Here is a 22,460-nt window from a genome sequence, read left to right as displayed (position 1 = left end):
CTATAGATATTACTACTACTACTACTACTAGTACTACTAGTACTACTATTATTACTTATATTACTACTACTACTACTACTAGTTGCACCACTACTAATACTAGTGCTACTACTAGTGATATTACTACTACTGCTACTACTACTACTACTACTATTACTTCTATTACTACTACTACTACTACTACTACTACTACTACTACTATTATTACTTCTATTACTACTACTACTACTACTACTACTACTACTACTAGTACTACTATTATTACTACTACTACTATTATTACTTCTATTACTACTACTACTACTACTACTATTACTATTATTACTTCTATTACTACTACTACTACTACTACTAGTAGTAGTAGTACCACTATCAATACTAGTGTTACTACTACTGCTACTACTACTACTAGTATTATTACTACTACTACTACTACTACTATTACTACTACTAGTAATAGGCAAGGCAAGTTTATTTATATATCACATTTCATACACAATGGCAATTCAAAGTGCTTTACATAGAAATAAATTAAAATAGTGATAACATGCACAAGGGAAAGAATACCATTGTGCACAATAGAAACAGTTGTAAAGAGAAATAAATAAATAAATAAAAATAAAGATAAATGGAGATAAATAGATCCCTATCTGCCTGATTCTAAATTCGGGTACCCCATGTAAAATGGAAAAAGACTACTACTGTTATGGGTGGGCTTTAATCACCGAAACAATACGGATGAAATGTTGTGATGACGCAAACAGAAACTGCGACGTGTAGACGTATGTGGTCCATCTCACATCTGATGAGGCATCTATAATATGGGTTGTAACTTGAAAATAACACTTTGTTTATGTTTCTGTCAATGGACCACTCACTGCTCTTGATTGAATAGCTTTTGTAAGTTTAATAAGGATTGATCTTTAATTTAAACATTTAAATATCCTGTTATTTTACATTTGATTACTTTATTCAATTTCTGTACATTTCTGCAGGCCAGTAGGCCAGTACTTTATTATTTAAAGTACACATGAGTGAGGTCAAGTTAAACATTTTAGTTCAAATTTTATTTTATGCTGGGCATTTTTGCAATCTGTTAAATAAATTTTTGCATAATTTGTAATTGATTTATTATTTGTATTTTTTATATTAATTTATGCAATTGCAATGCCTTTAGTAAAGTTACACAGTCATAGCCATAAATGCAATGGTAGTAATAATTGGCATAATTTCTTTCGGTGTTTCTGCTTTTGGCCTTTTTTCCTCTTTTTTTGGTTTTTGGTTGTGACCAAGAATTTTAATTTCGGTGCATCCCTAATATTTCTCATCATGCACTGCCCAGTGTTTGATCAACTCTTGAGTGGCAGTGTTACTCTCATATGGATATATCATTAGAATGACACACAATGATTCAATACATTAAATATGAATATGATTCTGTGTTGGAGTAATAGGAATCAATCCATGGGCTCGTGGGCTGATTTATAATGTTACTGCAGCATGAATGGAGTAAATTTTCATCCTACATAACACAGCTTATCCACACCGATCTTCTGTATGCCCATAGTACTACTACAGGTGTAGGAGTTTAATACTGGGATACGGCTTCATTGATTCCTGCTCAAAATCAGCTGAACTTTGGCCTTTCATCTGGAAATGTCTAATGCACGTTTTTCTCTCTCCATCAGCAGCATCCAGACACGTCCTCAACAATATGCTGCGCGAGCCATATCTGATTCCTGACCTGCTGTTAGCAAAGCACATCGAGCAGGTACCACTTAACTAACATCATCTGTTTCTCAGTTTCTTAGGACGGACGGATGGATGGATGGAAGGAGATCTATGGATGGATGAATGGATAGTTGGATGGATGGGTGGGTGAGTGGATCGATGGATGGATCTTTGGATGAATGGAATGGGTAGATCTATGCATGGATGGATGGATGGATGGATGGAATGGGTGGATCTATGCATGGATGATGGATGGATGGATCAATGGATGGATGGATGAATGGACCTATTGATAGATGAATGTATGGAAGGGTGGATGGATGGAATGGATGGATGTATGCATGGATGGGTGGATCTATTGATGGATGGATGGATGTAGGAATGGATGGATGGGTGGGTGGATGGATGGATGGATGTATGCATGGATGGGTGGATCTATTGATGGATGGATGGATGTAGGAATGGATGGATGGGTGGGTGGATGGATGGATGGATGGATGGATGGATGGATGCATGGGTGGGTGGATCGATTGATGGATGATGGATAAATGGATGGATGAATGTGGATGGGCGGATGGATGGATGGAATGGATGGATGTATGCATGGATGGGTGGATCTATAAATGGATGATGGATGAATGGAACTATAGATTGATGGATGGATGAATGTATTGATCTGTGGATGGGTGGATTTATGGATGGATGGATGAATGGACCTATGGATTGATCAATGTATGGATGGGTGGGTCTGTAGATGGATGGGTGGATGGATGGATGGATGGATGATAGATCTATGGATGGATAGGCCTGTCACGATAACCAATTTTGCTGGACGATAAATTGGCCAAGAAATTATTGCGATAAACGTTAATATTGTCGTTCTGAGACCATTTTCATCTAAAATAATGATAATGGCATAATAATGCAGGTACACCTTTTCAAAGATCAATAAACTTTTATTTCTAAAGACTATTTAACACTAAAAACAGAAAACATTTAAAAGATGAAAAGTGCAACAGATGAGGTGCAGATTAGGGGCGGCACGGTTCACAAAAGCCACGGTTCGGTTCTGTATGGTTTTTGTTTTTTTCTTTTAATCGTTCAAAACTCCAGAAATGTACTTCAGCATGATATATAACTTAATTATCAACAATTTAGGATGCAGCATTAAAAAAAAAGTTATATCATGTAATCATGCTCAAACAACTTCATCTCTGAGGAAAGCTAGGTGAGATTTTGATACAGAAAGAGAGAGAAGACATTGATGACAAGCTCTTCATTTATTTGGCAAAAGGAGAATGTGTATCGCTATCTCTACAGGAACTCATGAGCCTTTAGCACACAAAGATTGAACTGAAGAATTAACTTGGACTTACAAAACTGCCAACTTGAGTGTATCTTTAATCTTCTTTTATACTTGCCGCGTCTGCACGAGCGCGAGGGTGCGCGCGGTAAAAATAACGTCAACGCGGAGAGTGCGAGACCCCATTTCGCATGCCGCTGTACACGTCAAATTTTGTAACTTTGCCAGCGGCTCCGCAACCGAAGAAGCACGAGCTCCAGACGAGTCTGGCCGAGCTTGAGGCTCATAACACCAGCACCCGGTCTTCGCGTCGAGTTTAAACATCTCACCAAACGAGGCGCGCACACGCAGTCAATGAGGAAAACAAACAAGCATACAAATGGAAATTATCGCGGCCGGAAAAATTATCGAGCTCATTTTATTTATCGTGCGATTAATTGATTTATTGACTGTCGCGACAGGCCTATGGATGGATGAATCGATGGATGGATGAAATGGTTGGATCTATGGATGGATGATGGATGAATGGACCTATGGATGGATGAATGTGTGGATATGTGGATGGATTAATGAATGGACCTATGGATGGATTAATGTGTGGATATGTGGATGAATGGATGAATGGACCTATGGATGGATGAATGTGTGGATATGTGGATGGATGGATGAATGGACCTATGGATGGATGAATGTGTGGATATGTGGATGAATGGACGAATGGACCTATGGATGGATGAATGTGTGGATATGTGGATGGATGAATGAATGGACCTATGGATGGATGAATGTGTGGATATGTGGATGAATGGATGAATGGACCTATGGATGGATGAATGTGTGGATATGTGGATGGATGGATGAATGGACCTATGGATGGATGAATGTGTGGATATGTGGATGGATGGATGAATGGACCTATGGATGGATGAATGTGTGGATATGTGGATGAATGGATGAATGGACCTATGGATGGATGAATGTGTGGATATGTGGATGCATGGATGAATGGACCTATGGATGGATGAATGTGTGGATATGTGGATGGATGGATGAATGGACCTATGGTTGGATGAATGTGTGGATATGTGGATGGATGAATGAATGGACCTATGGATGGATGAATGGACCTATGGATGGATGAATGTGTGGATATGTGGATGAATGGATGAATGGACCTATGGATGGATGAATGTGTGGATATGTGGATGGATGAATGAATGGACCTATGGATGGATGAATGTGTGGATATGTGGATGGATGGATGAATGGACCTATGGATGCATGAATGTGTGGATATGTGGATGGATGGATGAATGGACCTATGGTTGGATGAATGTGTGGATATGTGGATGGATGAATGAATGGACCTATGGATGGATGAATGTGTGGATATGTGGATGAATGGATGAATGGACCTATGGATGGATGAATGTGTGGATATGTGGATGGATGAATGAATGGACCTATGGATGGATGAATGTGTGGATATGTGGATGAATGGACCTATGGATGGATGAATGTGTGGATATGTGGATGAATGGACCTATGGATGGATGAATGTGTGGATATGTGGATGAATGGACCTATGGATGGATGAATGTGTGGATATGTGGATGGATGGATGAATGAATGGACCTATGGATGGATGAATGTGTGGATATGTGGATGAATGGATGAATGGACATATGGATGGATGAATGTGTGGATATGTGGATGAATGAACCTATGGATGGATGAATGTGTGGATATGTGGAGGGATGGATGGATGGATGGATGATATATCTATGTATAGATGAGTGTATGGATGGGCGGATCTGTGGTATTCCTAAACTTCGTTAGACTCATTTGTAAACTGTAATCTGCTAAAGCTCTTTAGTTTGTGGTCAGAGAAACATTGGCAGAACTCTGATGTTCTGGTGTCAATCTGAATAACCGCTAATAAGGTGCGGTGTGTGGGCGCTGCAGTGCATGATGGGTGTTTGTAATGAATGTTGCGGGCCCTGTCCCCTCCTGACTGTAATATTTCTTCCCTCTTTTCAGTGCACAGTAAATGACTGCTGTTATGGACCGCTGGTCGACTGCATCAAACAGTATCCTTCCCATAAAACTTTAAGCCTGAAATTGACGAGGAGCTATTCACAGGGACGAGATGTGCCGAGCTTCACCTGACATAAAAGTTACGCTTGAGGTGTGTGTGTGTGATCAATATGCAGCCCTGTGCTCACTGTCTGAATGCAGCGTTCTCTCACTTCCTGTGTGTGTGTGTGATATCCTCACATATGCAGGATTATATATTAGCACATCCAGATTTTATCTTCATCCACGTAAGAAAGATGTAGTTTAACACCCCACATTTATTTCACTTTCAACACTTTCGATTCAGCACATTTGACCGAATCCAGATGATTTCAGCACTTTTTCATTTATGTGATTATTTACCATTTGGTCAGTCAGATTTCATGACACTCAAGTCTGTCGTGGCTCTCAGTGGATGTTAGAGAACGATGTTCGACAAAAGCCCTATTGTGACGGTAATTGTTTCTCGTGGGGTCGTAAGGTATTTTCATCATTTACAGCGGCTAGTCTAAGATTTTATTGCCGTCCGAATCCAGAATGTCAGTGTTTTTCTCCCCCTTCACCTGTGTAAAAACCCCCGGCCGAATCACTGTTTTTAGACAAACACAAGGTCATGTGGTGATTTAATTACCGTCTGAATCCACATCTCTTAGTTTTCAAGAAGAGATCGCTTCAAAACTGTTGATCCTTTTTGATCCCTTGCGGAGCACCGTATCGTTGTGCTTCGCTGTAATCCGGATGTGTTTTAAAGATCTATAGCCTACACTCTTATTACTGAAAAGCGGAAAATATTTACAAGAATAATCCTTCATCACCGCTCAAAAGAGAATAAAAACACGAAAACATTTGAAATGAGCCGTTATTATAGCAGTATTTATCGTAGGTTCAATTTTTTTTGCATTGTATTATTATTGTTTTTTAAACAGGAGATTTAAATAATTAATAACTTCCTATGATTAAATATGATTTTATTCTTATTATTCCAAGCATATGACATTTTTGCCGCAGACAGTCATTAGACTGAGCAGGTGAGCAGTGTTCACAGGTGCACAGGATCACAAATCTCGCGACTCCACCGTGTGAATAAATCCGAATGCGCGAGTTTATCACTGAGGAGAAATGCAAATGTATGTTTACGAACGTCCACTTTAGAAACAATTACTGTCCGAATACGGCTAAAGTCATGTTCCACAGATTTAATCCTCACCAAATCTGCCAAGTCTTATATTTTTGGCTAACTCAACGATCGTCTGAGAAATCTCGTCCTGTCCGAACACTTCTGTCTTTTTTTCCGCTGTAATTATGACAGGCTGTTTTTACTGAGGTCTGGGGGTTGTGTATAAAATACCTCTTTAAGTGTTAAGGAAATTAGTTGTGGCGCAAAACTATTAAAACATTTCCGTAAAGTGAAATAAAGCTGAAAGAAGTATGGGAAATGAGCTCTGACGAGGGCGGTGGTGATGGGATAAAACTTCTGCTAAAACTGAACCCTTACCAGCTCCATAAGGGAACGAAATATGCTTTATTTAATTCTTCTGTAATTGTTAGTCTAATATCAGGAGAGTTTAATATTATCGCGACACTATCCGTGTTAGATATAGATCCGGGTCGCTAGAATGATTGGGGAAACAGTCATGCATTTAAGGGTTACAATAGTGCAGAAATACTAAACTTGAACTAAAATAAACATCGTAACTTAATAAATAAAAATGTAAAATATTAAATTATAAGAAAAACTAAAAGTTTTTCAATAAGATTTTTATGTTAAAATAAAATGAAATATTTAATTAAAAGTCATATGTGATGCATGCAACCAAAGCACATGACCCATTTCTAAAGCACACACTTCCGTCTCTCTAATGGGATCAGGGATGAGGTTTGTGATCCAGACGTCGTTTAGAAAACCACTCCGATCTGAATGAGGCTAGTTTCCTTTCATATGCTCAGTGAGTTTCGAAACGGAGACACTGAGTTGAGGTTTGTGCTCTTGTAGATCATACAAGCTTCTTATCTGTGTGTGTGTGTGTGGGCATGTTTTTGTGACATATGAGGACACAAATGTGTGTAATGCCATGGGTATGACACAGGTATTACAGGAGAGGGTGAAATATGAGGACATTACCCATGGCCCCACTTTACAAAAAGGCTTATAAATCACACAGGAGGAGTTTTAGTGAGAAAGAAAAAATGCAGAATGTTTCCTGAGATGGGTAGGTTTAGGGGCAGTGTGTGTGTGTGTGTGTGTGTGTGTGTGTGTGTGTGTGTGTGTGTGTGTGTGTGTGTGTGTGTGATGGGTAGGTTTAGGGGCTGTGTGTGTGTGTGTGATGGGTAGATTTAGGGACTGTGTGTGTGTGTGTGTGTGTGTGTGTGATGGGTAGGTTTAGGGGCTGTGTGTGTGTGTGATGGGTAGATTTAGGGACTGTGTGTGTGTGTGTGTGTGTGTGTGTGATGGGTAGGTTTAGGGGCTGTGTGTGTGTGTGTGTGTGTGTGTGTGTGTGTGTGATGGGTAGGTTTAGGGGCTGTGTGTGTGTGTGATGGGTAGATTTAGGGACTGTGTGTGTGTGTGTGTGTGTGATGGGTAGGTTTAGGGGCTGTGTGTGTGTGTGTGTGTGTGTGTGTGTGTGTGTGTGTGATGGGTAGGTTTAGGGGCTGTGTGTGTGTGTGTGTGATGGGTAGGTTTAGGGGCTGTGTGTGTGTGTGATGGGTAGATTTAGGGACTGTGTGTGTGTGTGTGTGTGTGTGTGTGTGTGTGTGTGATGGGTAGATTTAGGGACAGTGTGTGTGTGTGATGGGTAGATTTAGGGACAGTGTGTGTGTGTGTGATGGGTAGGTTTAGGGGCTGTGTGTGTGTGTGTGATGGGTTGGTTTAGGGACTTTGTTTGTTTGTGTGTGTGTGTTTGTGTGTGTGTGTGTGTGTGTGTGTGTGTGTGTGATGGGTAGGTTTAGGGGCTGTGTGTGTGTGTGTGTGTGTGTGAGTGATGGGTAGGTTTAGGGGCTGTGTGTGTGTGTGTGTGTGTGTGTGTGTGTGTGTGTGGGTTGGTTTAGGGGTAGGGGCAGTGTAGGGGATAGTAAAATATAGTTTGTACAGTATAAAAACCATTACGCCTATGGAATGTCCCCACTTGTCACAACAAACAAACGTGTGTGTGTGTGTGTAGACAGGGGTGAAGGGTCACAGTGTTTGTCTGTCCATGGTCGCTCATCCCCATCTCTCCGCCCTCTCTCTCTCTTCAGCTCTTTTCACACATTAGCATTCATTTTCTCTCTCTACATCTGCGCTTGTTCATCGTATCGCCCCAGTGTGACACATGATGCACAGACGCCCATCAAACCATGAACAGCCTGTGTTACACACTTCAGACTCAACTGTCTGTCAGTTTATTGTTTGATGCTTCGGCTGCATGTGTTTTATATGCTAATGTTGCCTTTTACAGATTCAGTTGAGGACTGGTGTTTAAAGGGTTACTTCAGCGATTTAGCATGAATCTGTATTTAAACAGGGTCATTAATGTAGTGAAATGTTGTAGTGAAATTCGGTGCCTTCTAGACTGAGAAAAGACAGAAAATTTATTTTTTGGCTCATGTGGATGAAAGACAACAACTCCCAGAATGCATTGCTTCACTGCTCTACGAGGCCATTCCCAAAGCCACCTCTACTGGATTATTGGATCACTTGCCCACCGCGTTCATTTTCATAAAATCAGTTCAGTTAGAGAACAGACACTACAATTAAAAACTGAAGGTGTGTGTTCAATATAATGTGAGTGAGCCGAGCGAGAGTGTTCAGTCTGGAGCATTTTCACTTCATGTGTTTGGACAACCACTCATAACAGATCACCATGGCAACCATTCATAACACTCTGACAACCAATCAAAACACCCCAGCAACACCCTGACAACCACTCACATTCTACAGCACCCTGGCAACCACTCAGAAAAGATCACCTCGCCAATAAACTCTGACAACAAATAAAAACACCCTAGCAACACCCTGACAACCACTCACATTCTACAGCACCCTGGCAACCACTCAAAACAGATCACCTCGGCAATAACACTCTGACAACAAATCAAAACACCCTAGCAACACCCTGACATCTCAGAGAAGCCTAGCAAGCCCTGAAAACCATGCCAAACACCCTGACGACCACTCAGAACACCCTGGCAACCGCTATGGACATCCTAGCAACATCCTGACCACAAATCAAAACACTCTTGCAACAATCTGGCAATCACTCAGAACATCTAGCAACTGTTAATAGCAACACCCTGGCAACCACTCACAACACTTTCAATTCCCTGGTAAGCACTCAGAATACTCTAGCAACACCCTGGCAACCACTCAGAACAGATAACCCTGGCAATCATTCTTAACACTCTGACAACCAATAAAAACACCCTAGCAATTCCCTGGTAACAACCCAGAACAGTCTAGAAAGCCCTGGCTACCACTCGGAACACCTTTACAACCAATATTAACACCCTAGCAACACCCTGGCAACCACTCAAAACACCCTGACATCTCAGAACAGCCTAGCAAGCCCTGTAAACCCCTTCCGAAAACCTTGAAAACCACTCACAAATCCCTGGCAATCTCTCAGAACACTAGCAACCACCGATAGCAACACCCTGGTGACCTTAGAACACTCTTGCAACACCCTGGTGACTTTAGAGCAGCCTGGCATTGGGACGGATCTGTGCCGTGTCTATGTTGACGTTAAGGTCACTCTTGATATTACAACAAAACATATTTTTTTTTTTCTGTTACCACAGCAACCCTGCTCAGCTGTCTAAGTGTTTCCATGGCAACCGAGCACAGGTAGCATTTAGAAATAGGCTTGTAAAAGTTGATCAAATTTGCACTGCATTCCCAATGAGAAATGAGAAGCGCACGCACAAATTAAAGCGTACGACTGCCATAAATGAGGGGTTTTGTGAAGTGTGTTTGCAGTACATCCTTAACCATGTTCCCATAGTGCCATCGGTCTGGAACATGAAGATATTCTGCGAGACAAACTCCGAGAGAGGAACCTGTCGTTTCTAGGTAAGCCTCCTGCTTTTGATCCCAGACCTGGCTCTGTTGTGGCTCTTAGCATGTGGAAAGCTAAACGGTTCTTAAAAGGCTCGTCAGTCGAACCAACTAAGAACTGGCACTAGCACTGGCTCTGAACTAGCACCCGGTTCATTCTGGTGGAAAAAGGGGTATGAGTGAGAGACTCAGATTTGAGCTCAGTGTCTTAATGTTTATTTTAGGTTTCATACACTTCAAATTACATTACACAATCAAAAAATGTCACGTATATCAGGAGAATTGGATGATTTTATATTGTAAATCCAGCACGCCCCATCTCCGTCAGTGTTAAACAAACATATAACGTTATACAGCTCGCCGATCATCAAACACATGAACTAGGCGGTTAGCGAATCAGAACACAGCTGGGCCAGCTAACCAATCTAAGCCCATTGCGTATTTTTGAGGGACGGGCTTCATAGAACCCGGAGAACATCAGACCGTTTTTACAAGGAGGGACAGAGCAGTGTAGAATAAAGTTAAATTATCTGAATAATAATGCAATTTTTTTTAAACGAAGCATGAACACGTTACAGTGCACCCACATACACAATCAGGCTTTCGAAAGAATGCGTTTTACCACCGCTTTAAAGGGTCAGTTCACCCAAAAATGAGAATGTGATGTTGATCTGCTGACCCCCAATGCATCAACGCGTGTTTGTTTCTTCAGCAGAACACAAATGAATGCATGTGAACGGGTAACGTTAGCAGTTCTATGAGAGCAAAAAAAAAACATGCCTAGACAACATGCAAAAAGAGCCCTGTGGCTCATGACGACACATTGATATCTTAAGACACAAAACGATCAGTGTGTGTGAGAAATCGAGCCGTATTTATATCATTTTTTACCTCAAATACAACGCTATATCCAACAGCCTGGAACACGCTTCACTTCCGGTAAGGTCAATATGCACGCTCTGGCGTAGTGTACAAGATTTACTTCTGGCATTGGCGTAAACTACGCCAGCTCATGTATACCGGAAGTAAAGTAAAGAAATGCAGCAGTGTGTTATTAATCTGCTGTATCTCCGTGCCCCGTGTTTCTGGAGCTTCAGCGGTCAGAGAAGATTGGGGTGTGAGATGAGGGAGTCTGACCCGTCTCAGGGCGTGTTTTGGGAGGGTCACAGCGGCCTGATGAATGGATTGGAAGTGAGCTCTGCTGCGGCTGAGATGGCTCATTAATTCTCATCAAAGGTGATGTACAAAGATGATCTGCCCGCCGTGACCATGTCAACAGACCCTCGCCTTCACGCCCCCTCTCGCCCTATAGCGGTTCAGCTCGACTGGACACCAGAGGCCGAATGAATGACCCGCACTGTGATTTAATGGAGAAATCAGGTGCTTCACCAGGACTCAAGGACAATGGCCGACTGATAAAACACCCCCGACCTCACACCCTCCATCACCAGCGCAGACGCAAGGGACGTTTGTGCAGAGCCAGCAAACATTTAACACACCATCCGTGGCTGTCCGGTCTTCAGATGACTTTGCTTTGTCTGCGGTGACCGAGGTCATGTGTGTACCTTCACCAGATGCCGTTTAAAGGAGTAGCATCATCAAATCACCTTTATTTTATATAGCACTTTTTACAAGTCCCAATTGTTTCAAAGCAGCTTCACAGCGTTAAAGGGTTAGTTCAGCCAAAAATGTCTGTCATTAACTCCTCTCCCTAATGTCGCTCCACACCCGTAAGACCTCCGCTCATCTTCACACACAGTTTAAGATATTTTATATTTAGTCCGAGAGCGTATGCAAGTGTATGCACACTATACTGTCCATGTCCAGAAAGGGAATAAAAACATCATCACAGTAGTCCATATGAGACATCAGTGGGTTAATTAGAGTCTCTTGAAGCATCCAAAATACATTTGGGTCCAAAAATAACAAAAAAAGAAAGAAAAGCCAATGATGAATAAAGTCGTAGTTTTTGTTATTTTAGGACCCAAATGTTTTTTTGATGCTTCAAGAGACTAATTAACCCACTGATGTCTCATATGGACTACTGTGATGATTAATGACATCAATTTCATTTTGGGGTGAACTAACCCTTTAATTCCTCACCCTAATGTGGTTGGCCAGCCGTCAGACCTCCGCACATCTTCACACACAGATGAAGATATTAGTGTTGAAATCCGATGGCTCAGAAAGGCCTTCATTGACACCAATGTCATTTCCTCTCTCAAGACCCATAAAGGCACTAAAGACGTCGTTACAAAGCCCATCTCACTACAGCGGCTCTACAATCATTTATGAAGAGGCCAGAAGAGTTTTTGTGCGCAAAAAATCTAAATAATGACTTATATAGTGATGGGCCGATTTCAAAACAAAGCTTCGAACCGTTCTGAATCAGTGAATCGATTCATGATTCGGATCGTGTGTCAAACTGCTGAAATCACGAGACTTTGGCGATCCGAATCATGAATCGATTCACTGTCTCATTACCGTTTGAATCTTTGTTTTAAAATCATCCCATCACTATATAAGTCGTTATTTATTTATTTTTGCGGAAAAAAACTAACTATCCTCATCACTTTATAAAATGATAAAACTGTACTGAACATGGGAAAGTGAGCAGTTTGTGTGACATTCACCAAAAAAACAATGTTCTCAAGGTCAAAAAGATGGCAAAATGAACCTAAACATGACAAATAAATGTCTTGACATGTCTTTCCTTTGCAGATGAGAACCAGCTCCGTTCCAAGGGCTACGACAAAACCCCCGACATCATTCTGGAGGTGCCGATCGGTGAGAAATTATGAACATGTTCATCTGAGGATATTTTCACTGCAAACATGCTCTTCATATTTAGTATTTTTGTCTTGTTTCCAGTCCAAACATCTAAAATCAATCTTAAATCAAGATGCAGTAAAAATGACATACGATTGTTCTTGACAACAACAAGAACAATTGTGTGTCATTTTTGCTTAAATCTGTCTTGGACTGGAAACAAGACAAAAATACTAAATATGACCCTGGACCAGAAAAAACAGTCATAAACATCATATAAAGTTGAATAATAATCTTTCCATTGATGTATGTTTTGTCAGGGCAATATTTGGCCGAACTATTTGAAAATCTGTAATCTGAGGGTGCAAAAAAATCTAAATATTGAGAAAATGCCCTTTAAAATTGTCCTAATGAAGTCCTTAGCAATGCAATATTACCACTAATAATACATTTTGTATATTTTTACGGTAGAAAATTTACTTAATCTCTTCATGGAACAATCTTAATATCCTAATGATTTTTGGCATACAAGAAAAATGGATCATTTTGACCCATACAATGTATTGTTGGCCATGGCCACAGATATACCCGTGAGGCGCAGGACTGGTGAAGAGCTCCAGAGTCACATATAACAAAATCATTTTTGTGCTTTTTATTCACTTACTGATTAGTAGAAACTTAACGACTGTTTCAAACTAATGCATGACATGCATCTGGCTGATGTTGTACCTTGCTAATCGCTCACTCTTTCTGTTTAAACACTGCTTACAGTAAACTAAGCTTTCTTGATCAGCCAGTTACAGGTGTTGTGTTCCTCCGCAGCTGTTGATGGTCTTATCGTTCACTGGATCGAGAGCAAAGCTTCCTTCGGAGATGACCACAGCCATCACGCTTACCTGAACGAGCAATTCTGGAGCTACTGCAACAGGTCAGACCCAAACGGCAACTTCTCTTTAAGCCGATACTGAAGTGTCTTAAACTGCAGTTCATCGTCTGGCCACTAGAGCGGCTCCAGAAGCCGATACTGAAGTGTCTTAAACTGCAGTTCATCGTCTGGCCACTAGAGCAACTCCAGAAGCCGATACTGAAGTGACTTAAACTGCAGTTTATCGTCTGGCCACTAGAGCGGCTCCAGAAGCCGATACTGAAGTGACTTAAACTGCAGTTCCTCCACTGGCCACTAGAGCGGCTCCAGAAGCCGATACTGAAGTGACTTAAACTGCAGTTCCTCCACTGGCCACTAGAGCGGCTCCAGAAGCCGATACTGAAGTGTCTTAAACTGCAGTTCCTCCACTGGCCACTAGAGCGGCTCCAGAAGCCGATACTGAAGTGTCTTAAACTGCAGTTCCTCCACTGGCCACTAGAGCGGCTCCAGAAGCCGATACTGAAGTGACTTAAACTGCAGTTCCTCCACTGGCCACTAGAGCGGCTCCAGAAGCCGATACTGAAGTGATTTAAACTGCAGTTCCTCCACTGGCCACTAGAGCGGCTCCAGAAGCCGATACTGAAGTGACTTAAACTGCAGTTCCTCCACTGGCCACTAGAGCGGCTCCAGAAGCCGATACTGAAGTGACTTAAACTGCAGTTCCTCCACTGGCCACTAGAGCGGCTCCAGAAGCCGATACTGAAGTGACTTAAACTGCAGTTCCTCCACTGGCCACTAGAGCGGCTCCAGAAGCCGATACTGAAGTGATTTAAACTGCAGTTCATCGTCTGGCCACTAGAGCGGCTCCAGAAGCCAATACTGAAGTGACTTAAACTGCAGTTCCTCCACTGGCCACTAGAGCGGCTCCAGAAGCCGATACTGAAGTGATTTAAACTGCAGTTCATCGTCTGGCCACTAGAGCGGGTCCAGAAGCCGATACTGAAGTGATTTAAACTGCAGTTCATCGTCTGGCCACTAGAGCGGGTCCAGAAGCTGATACTGAAGTGACTTAAACTGCAGTTCCTCCACTGGCCACTAGAGCGGCTCCAGAAGCCGATACTGAAGTGTCTTAAACTGCAGTTCCTCCACTGGCCACTAGAGCGGCTCCAGAAGCCTATACTGAAGTGACTTAAACTGCAGTTTATCGTCTGGCCACTAGAGCGGCTCCAGAAGCCGATACTGAAGTGACTTAAACTGCAGTTCCTCCACTGGCCACTAGAGCGGCTCCAGAAGGAGCAGAATCTCATTGAGCCTCATGTTAAAATGCCTGACTTTACAGCAGAAAAACACGTTTACAGTCTGGGACAAATTTTGGTCTACATGGCTAATTTTGCCTTTCATGACGACTGTGAGGGGGTGAATGTTTTTATAACTCATTCGTTTACGTTTTATAAAGCCATAAAGTTCTGCATAATTAAGGGCGTGGCCACTTTGAGTGACAGGTGGATTGCCGTTTGTCTGCTGTCTGTTAGTTATGACATCACCACATACATATACAGATTTACATTAAAACGACATAGTCTTCAATATAAAATATGCATTGATTAAAAGCTGCTGTATTAAAGTTAGTTTTTTATTCAAGAGCAGTGAGTGATTTTCTCTGTCTTTTATTGTTTTATTAACATAACTTTAGAGGCGAACTGTCCCTCGCATCTCATACACACACACACACACGATTTTACTTTCACTTTAGATATAACCGACTGTTGTTTATGTATGTTAACCTTGTGTGTATTTGACAGTATTAGCGCAACTTACTCCAGTAATCACGAGTGTTTGACAGGCTTTAGTGCGAGCACTCAAGTCAAAACTGTGCATAAGCACCCCAATTAAATCGTTACTGATATTAGCTCTAGTTGGACGGTAATTGTTTCTCGTGGGGTCGTAAGGTATTTTCATCATTTACAGCGGCTAGTCTAAGATTTTATTGCCGTCCGAATCCAGAATGTCAGTGTTTTTCTCCCACCACCTGTGTAAAAACCCCCGGCCGATTCTCCTACCGTTTTTAGACAAACACAAGGTCGTGTGTTGATTTAATTACCGTCCGAATCCATATCTCTGAGTTTTCAAGGAGAGATCGCTTCAAAATTAACTGTTTATATCCCTTTTGACCCCTGCGGAGCACCGTATCGTTGCTTTTGCCTGTAATTTGGATGGATTTTAAAGATCTAACCTACACTTTAATTACTGAAATGCTGGAAAGTATTTACACGAATAGGGAAAACTCGCTCCTCCACCGGGAATAAATCCCCATCCGAATGCACGAGTTTGACAGGATTTTAGTGCGCTCTCAGCTCAAGTAAAACAGTGCAGCATGCAAATTAATTTTTTAACCGGCAAGGCTTTAAAGTGCATGCAAATAATGAACTTTGGTGATTGTGAATAACTAAAGTGTTGTGAATGTAACTCTCTGACACCAGCATTTCAAGTGTGGCTAAACACCCCCTAACTTTAGTGCATAGGATTGGATATTTGCTCATATCAGCGAGTAGACTCTGAGATAAATATGAATAATTAATTAAATGCAACCCCTCCAAAAAACGCAGTTCACAAGCTTGTACTGAACCGTGAATGCCGTCCCGAAAGGTTCAATATTATATTGAGAATTGTGGCATCTCTAGTGCTTATATATGAAAACATAAAGCTAAAAGCATCTTTTGTCCTCTCGTTCTGTCATGATGCGGTGCGCTTCAGCGGCTCCATCAGTCTTCAGCATGATCCTCACGTGTGTGTGTGTGTGTTTAGACGTGACACGTCACACGCTGTCATGTCTCTGCGCTGCCTTGTCAGATAAACTTTGGCATGTCAAAATAAAATAATGTCAGACCCTTCAGAGTCCACCTTTCAGAGCTGCTTGTAATTTTTAATTGACATTTACATTTGACATTTGCAATGCTCTGGGAGGAGAGGAGCGGCCCTGTCCAGCTTCCTGTCGTCTCGTCTCATTCAGCCAATCACGTGCTCCGGAGGCCCGATCCCTCTGCGGTCGCACGTTACTCCATCTCTTCTGTTTATATGAGTTATATCAGTGAAGTATTGAAAAGGTCAGCGAGTTTCCTTTCCAGTGGCCTTCCCAACATTGCCGCCGCGTTTTCAATTAGGGCAGCGCATCAGAGTGACACAACTCCTGATTTGATTATTTTCAAGCATTTCCATTATTTGCACCAAATGGCAGTGTTTGCAAAGACTGTTAATTAGGGCTGCACGATATATCGGAATAAAATCGATAACGTGATATGGCTGTGATTTAATGAACTAAATATGTGCATCATTTACTCGCATGATTCAGAAAGGCTTTAGCGTGTAAGTGATCATACTTTATTTTTTATAATGTATTAGCCAGCCTGTTAATATAAAAGCCTTATGGTAAACTATTTGAAAATCAAGAAATTTATACAATATATTATAATTGTATTTTTAATAGTGCTGAGGAAAAATGTATCGTGATTAATCGCATCCAAATAAGTGTTTACATAATATATGTGTGTGTACTGTGTATAATTATTATGTATATACAAATACACACACACACACACACACACACACACACACACACACACACACACACACACACACACACGCATTTATAATATTAAGAAATATTTGCAGTGCATATATATTTTATCTTGTATATAAATATATCTTTATATATATATATATATATATATATATATATATATATATATATATATATATATATATATATATATATATATATATATATATATTAGTTTTTTTTTCGATATATAGTTGCATGCGTGTGTTGATATATACATAATTATACCCAGGGATGAAACAGATCAGATGAACAGATGCCCACATTTAAAATTAATTCTACAAGTTTTATATTTGAAAATTAACCAATAAATCAAACAGCTCGATACACTTTTTAAGCAAGATTATATTCTGTGAGATTTCCTTATAATGACCGTCGTCAATATCAAATAATCTTAATTCAAACAGAAAACAAGATTATTGTGTTTACCACGTTGGCAGATTATTTTGCTTATTTTAACCAAAAGCTCTCTTAAATTTTATTTATTTTCCCCCAAAACATGACAATATTTTTTACTTGTCTAGTAAATGTTTCTTAATGTAAGAATTGTTAGATATTAGACTAGAAACAAGACAAAAATACTGAGTAAGAAAAGCATTTTTTGCAGTGTACGCTCTCATTTCATTTAAATGCGTCTGTTTTTGAATTAAATCAGAGGCCTTTGCTATTAATCCTACTATAATTATTACTATAACTTCTTGTGATCATCTTGTCTGGACATTGTTTTGTACACTGTACACAATAGATCATATATACGTTATATATATGTTTCCTATAGTTCGGGATAATTCTACAATTAGAGTAAAAGTAAAAGTAGCCTGAAATTCCTATATTTTAGCGCAGTGAATGTTTATGTGGTTGTCAATAAATGGGATGTTTAATATAATTGTGGCTTTAACACTAGAACCGCCACAGGGATGGTGGTTTATCAAATGTACAGTACAGATTTTCAGTAAAATATCTAAGTCTCCCAGTCATTGACACTTACTAAATTTGTGTTATTTACAAACCACTGTTGTTAAAAATTGTTTCGATAAAACCAGATTTATAAAAAATCTAAAACAGCTAGAGGGTAAAATTTCCCCCTTTAGTTTCGCGCTGTGTTTGAGAACCGCGTAGATAGTCACACACAGTTCTACTCATAAATGTTCAAACGTTTAATTGATTATTAAATTTTGTTTTGTAATTTGTATTGTGCATTGCTAGCTACTGTGTTGCTCTTTATTCAAGTCTGCCCTTTTCCTGAAAAACTATTTCTGATCTATGATGTAATGAAAACAGTTTTCATGATTACCCCCAGTTTATTGCTCTTGTTCAAATGATAAATGATATAAATGTTAGCTAAACAAATTAATAATTAATAAGGTGAAACTTTGCACTTGAATTTGTCATTGCAACAAACATCTATGCAGTGCGGTGAATTATTAATGCTCTTTATTGTCCTTTTCTTTTAAGTAATTTAAATAACATGTCAACCTAATATGTGATTTAATGACATTTTATTAAAATAATACCCCATCTAAATATGTATTTATTTCCTTTTAATTCTCATTTTCATTGCAGACTGGTTTAGCGTATATTCATCATAAACTGATACGTTTTGCTTGCTTAAAATAGCACAAAACAAAAGAACAAAAACATAGTTAATAACTAAAAATAATAAATTCATGACATTACTTTGTGAAGAATAATACAGTGACATAATACCTTTTTAGCCGTCTAAAAACTGTAATCATGTACATGGGTAAATTTGACCCGCTTGCGGTTTTAAGTGTGCAACGATTCTGGCGGTTCTAGTGTTAATAAGATTTTCCCAATAAATAGGCAAGAATAAATCTGGTGTCTCCATGATTCCTGTTTTTTCAGACGACAAAGCGCTTGAACGTGACAAGCTCGTAATCACGACTTCAGAATTAATTGTCCAATTGTGTGTAAAGTATAGGTTTCTGTGAAGTTCTTCATATACGTTGCCATTTGATTAAATGTTACAGATTAAACCATTATCAGTATTGATATCTGGCCCGATACTGCGCTCCAGTACTCTTAATATTCACTGTAAATATTCATTGTGCAATCAATGTGCTATTAAAGATAAAATATGATAGAAGGTTTATATGTTTGCTAAACAAATTAAGCCAACTAATTTGATTCATATTTTGGGGTTTCTCTACCCAATATTTTAAAAAATGACAAATGCAATGTATATACAGGTATCTATGGAATCTTGTTTCCACCACAGAATAAAGAGAATTGAGAGATATAAAGTCAGAATTGAGAGATATAAAGTCAGAATTGAGAGATATAAAGTCAGAATTAAGAGATATAAAGTCAGAATTGAGATATAAAGTCAGAATTGAGAGATATAAAGTCAGAATTGAGAGATATAAAGTCAGAATTGAGAGATATAAAGTCAGAATTGAGAGATATAAAGTCAGAATTGAGAGATATAAAGTCAGAATTGAGAGATATAAAGTCAGAATTGAGAGATATAAAGTCAGAATTGAGAGATATAAAGTCAGAATTGAGAGATATAAAGTCAGAATTGAGAGATATAAAGTCAGAATTGTGAGATATAAAGTCAGAATTGAGAGATATAAAGTCAGAATTGAGAGATATAAAGTCAGAATTGAGAGATATAAAGTCAGAATTGAGAGATATAAAGTCAGAATTGTGAGATATAAAGTCAGAATTGAGAGATATAAAGTCAGAATTGTGAGATATAAAGTCAGAATTGTGAGATATAAAGTCAGAATTGAGAGATATAAAGTCAGAATTGAGAGATATAAAGTCAGAATTGTGAGATATAAAGTCAGAATTGTGAGATATAAAGTCAGAATTGAGAGATATAAAGTCAGAATTAAGAGATATAAAGTCAGAATTAAGAAATATAAAGTCAGAATTGAGAGATATAAAGTCAGAATTGAGAGATATAAAGTCAGAATTGTGAGATATAAAGTCAGAATTAAGAGATATAAAGTCAGAATTAAGAGATATAAAGTCAGAATTAAGAAATATAAAGTCAGAATTGAGAGATATAAAGTCAGAATTGAGAGATATAAAGTCAGAATTGAGAGATATAAAGTCAGAATTAAGAGATATAAAGTCAGAATTAAGAAATATAAAGTCAGAATTGAGAGATATAAAGTCAGAATTGTGAGATATAAAGTCAGAATTAAGAGATATAAAGTCAGAATTAAGAAATATAAAGTCAGAATTGAGAGATATAAAGTCAGAATTGAGAGATATAAAGTCAGAATTAAGAGATATAAAGTCAGAATTAAGAGATATAAAGTCAGAATTAAGAAATATAAAGTCAGAATTGAGAGATATAAAGTCAGAATTGTGAGATATAAAGTCAGAATTGAGAGATATAAAGTCAGAATTGTGAGATATAAAGTCAGAATTGAGAGATATAAAGTCAGAATTGAGAGATATAAAGTCAGAATTGAGAGATATAAAGTCAGAATTAAGAGATATAAAGTCAGAATTAAGAAATATAAAGTCAGAATTGAGAGATATAAAGTCAGAATTGAGAGATATAAAGTCAGAATTGAGAGATATAAAGTCAGAATTGAGAGATATAAAGTCAGAATTGAGAGATATAAAGTCAGAATTGAGAGATATAAAGTCAGAATTGAGAGATATAAAGTCAGAATTGTGAGATATAAAGTCAGAATTGTGAGATATAAAGTCAGAATTGAGAGATATAAAGTCAGAATTGTGAGATATAAAGTCAGAATTGAGAGATATAAAGTCAGAATTGTGAGATATAAAGTCAGAATTGTGAGATATAAAGTCAGAATTGTGAGATATAAAGTCAGAATTGTGAGATATAAAGTCGGAATTGTGAGATATAAAGTCAGAATTGTGTGATATAAAGTCAGAATTAAGAAATATAAAGTCAGAATTAAGAGATATAAAGTCAGAATTGAGAGATATAAAGTCAGAATTGAGAGATATAAAGTCAGAATTGAGAGATATAAAGTCAGAATTGAGAGATATAAAGTCAGAATTGAGAGATATAAAGTCAGAATTGTGAGATATAAAGTCAGAATTGTGAGATATAAAGTCAGAATTGAGAGATATAAAGTCAGAATTGTGAGATATAAAGTCAGAATTGAGAGATATAAAGTCAGAATTGTGAGATATAAAGTCAGAATTGAGAGATATAAAGTCAGAATTGTGTGATATAAAGTCAGAATTGAGAGATATAAAGTCAGAATTGAGAGATATAAAGTCAGAATTGAGAGATATAAAGTCAGAATTAAGAGATATAAAGTCAGAATTGAGAGATATAAAGTCAGAATTGAGAGATATAAAGTCAGAATTGAGAGATATAAAGTCAGAATTGTGAGATATAAAGTCAGAATTGTGAGATATAAAGTCAGAATTGAGAGATATAAAGTCAGAATTGTGAGATATAAAGTCAGAATTTAGATATAAAGTCAGAATACATTCCCATTTGATTAAATATTACAGATTAAACCATTGTAAACATGCGTTATCACTGAAAACATTTGAGTCGCCCATTGAACATCAGAGTATTATGCAATCATGCAAAACATTTAGAACCTCTAGAGTTCCAAATGGAACCGTCTGAACATTCTGTAAGAGTGCACTGTTAATTGTTCCTCCCTCTCCCTTAAAACAAATCGACGTGAGAAATGCAGTGTTTTTTTTTTACCAAGCGACAGCTAATTTCCTCTCTGAAACTTGCAGCGGCAGCATTCATCATCCAAACAATAGTGTGGCCGAAACGCGGCGCTCCTAATAAAGTCTCGTCATGGGTAATGATGCTTCGCCTATAAAGAGCGGAGCAGTGGAGGAGGAGAGCCGGTTCAGGCCTCACCTTCCCATCAATCTCTGCTGGCTTCGGCAGGCTCCGTGACGGATGTGCGCATAATTGAGTTATCCATCTACTCGGCTATAAGTTGCATTAAAAATTATTCAGCTGATAGTGAATATTAAGCACATAATAAGGCTTGTGTATGTTTTAGTTGAAGTGAGTGAGGTTAAATGTGTCGCGTAATGAAATGCGACTCTGGACTGACACCTCCCCTTCATGGACTAG

At 38.9% G+C, this 22,460-nt stretch overlaps 1 protein-coding gene across 4 annotated transcripts in view; it reads left to right on the top strand.

The window, feature by feature from the left end:
• The window catches only part of cdin1 (CDAN1 interacting nuclease 1), a 164,251-nt gene that overhangs the window by 79,604 nt on the left and 62,187 nt on the right, over positions 1-22,460 (top strand). For 3 of the 4 annotated variants that reach the window (XM_067454751.1, XM_067454749.1, XM_067454752.1), the window contains 5 exons: positions 1,689-1,771; positions 5,075-5,124; positions 10,087-10,154; positions 12,861-12,926; positions 13,731-13,836. In XM_067454751.1, the coding sequence (XP_067310852.1) occupies positions 1,689-1,771; positions 5,075-5,124; positions 10,087-10,154; positions 12,861-12,926; positions 13,731-13,836 (373 nt within the window). The remainder of the gene's footprint in view (positions 1-1,688; positions 1,772-5,074; positions 5,125-10,086; positions 10,155-12,860; positions 12,927-13,730; positions 13,837-22,460) is intronic. The other variant, XM_067454750.1, reaches the window with a different exon arrangement.

The sequence above is a fragment of the Pseudorasbora parva genome, chromosome 10 (genome assembly GCF_024679245.1).
Source record: "Pseudorasbora parva isolate DD20220531a chromosome 10, ASM2467924v1, whole genome shotgun sequence".
Lineage (NCBI taxonomy): Eukaryota > Metazoa > Chordata > Actinopteri > Cypriniformes > Gobionidae > Pseudorasbora > Pseudorasbora parva.
This window is presented reverse-complemented; position numbering and strand designations above follow the sequence as displayed.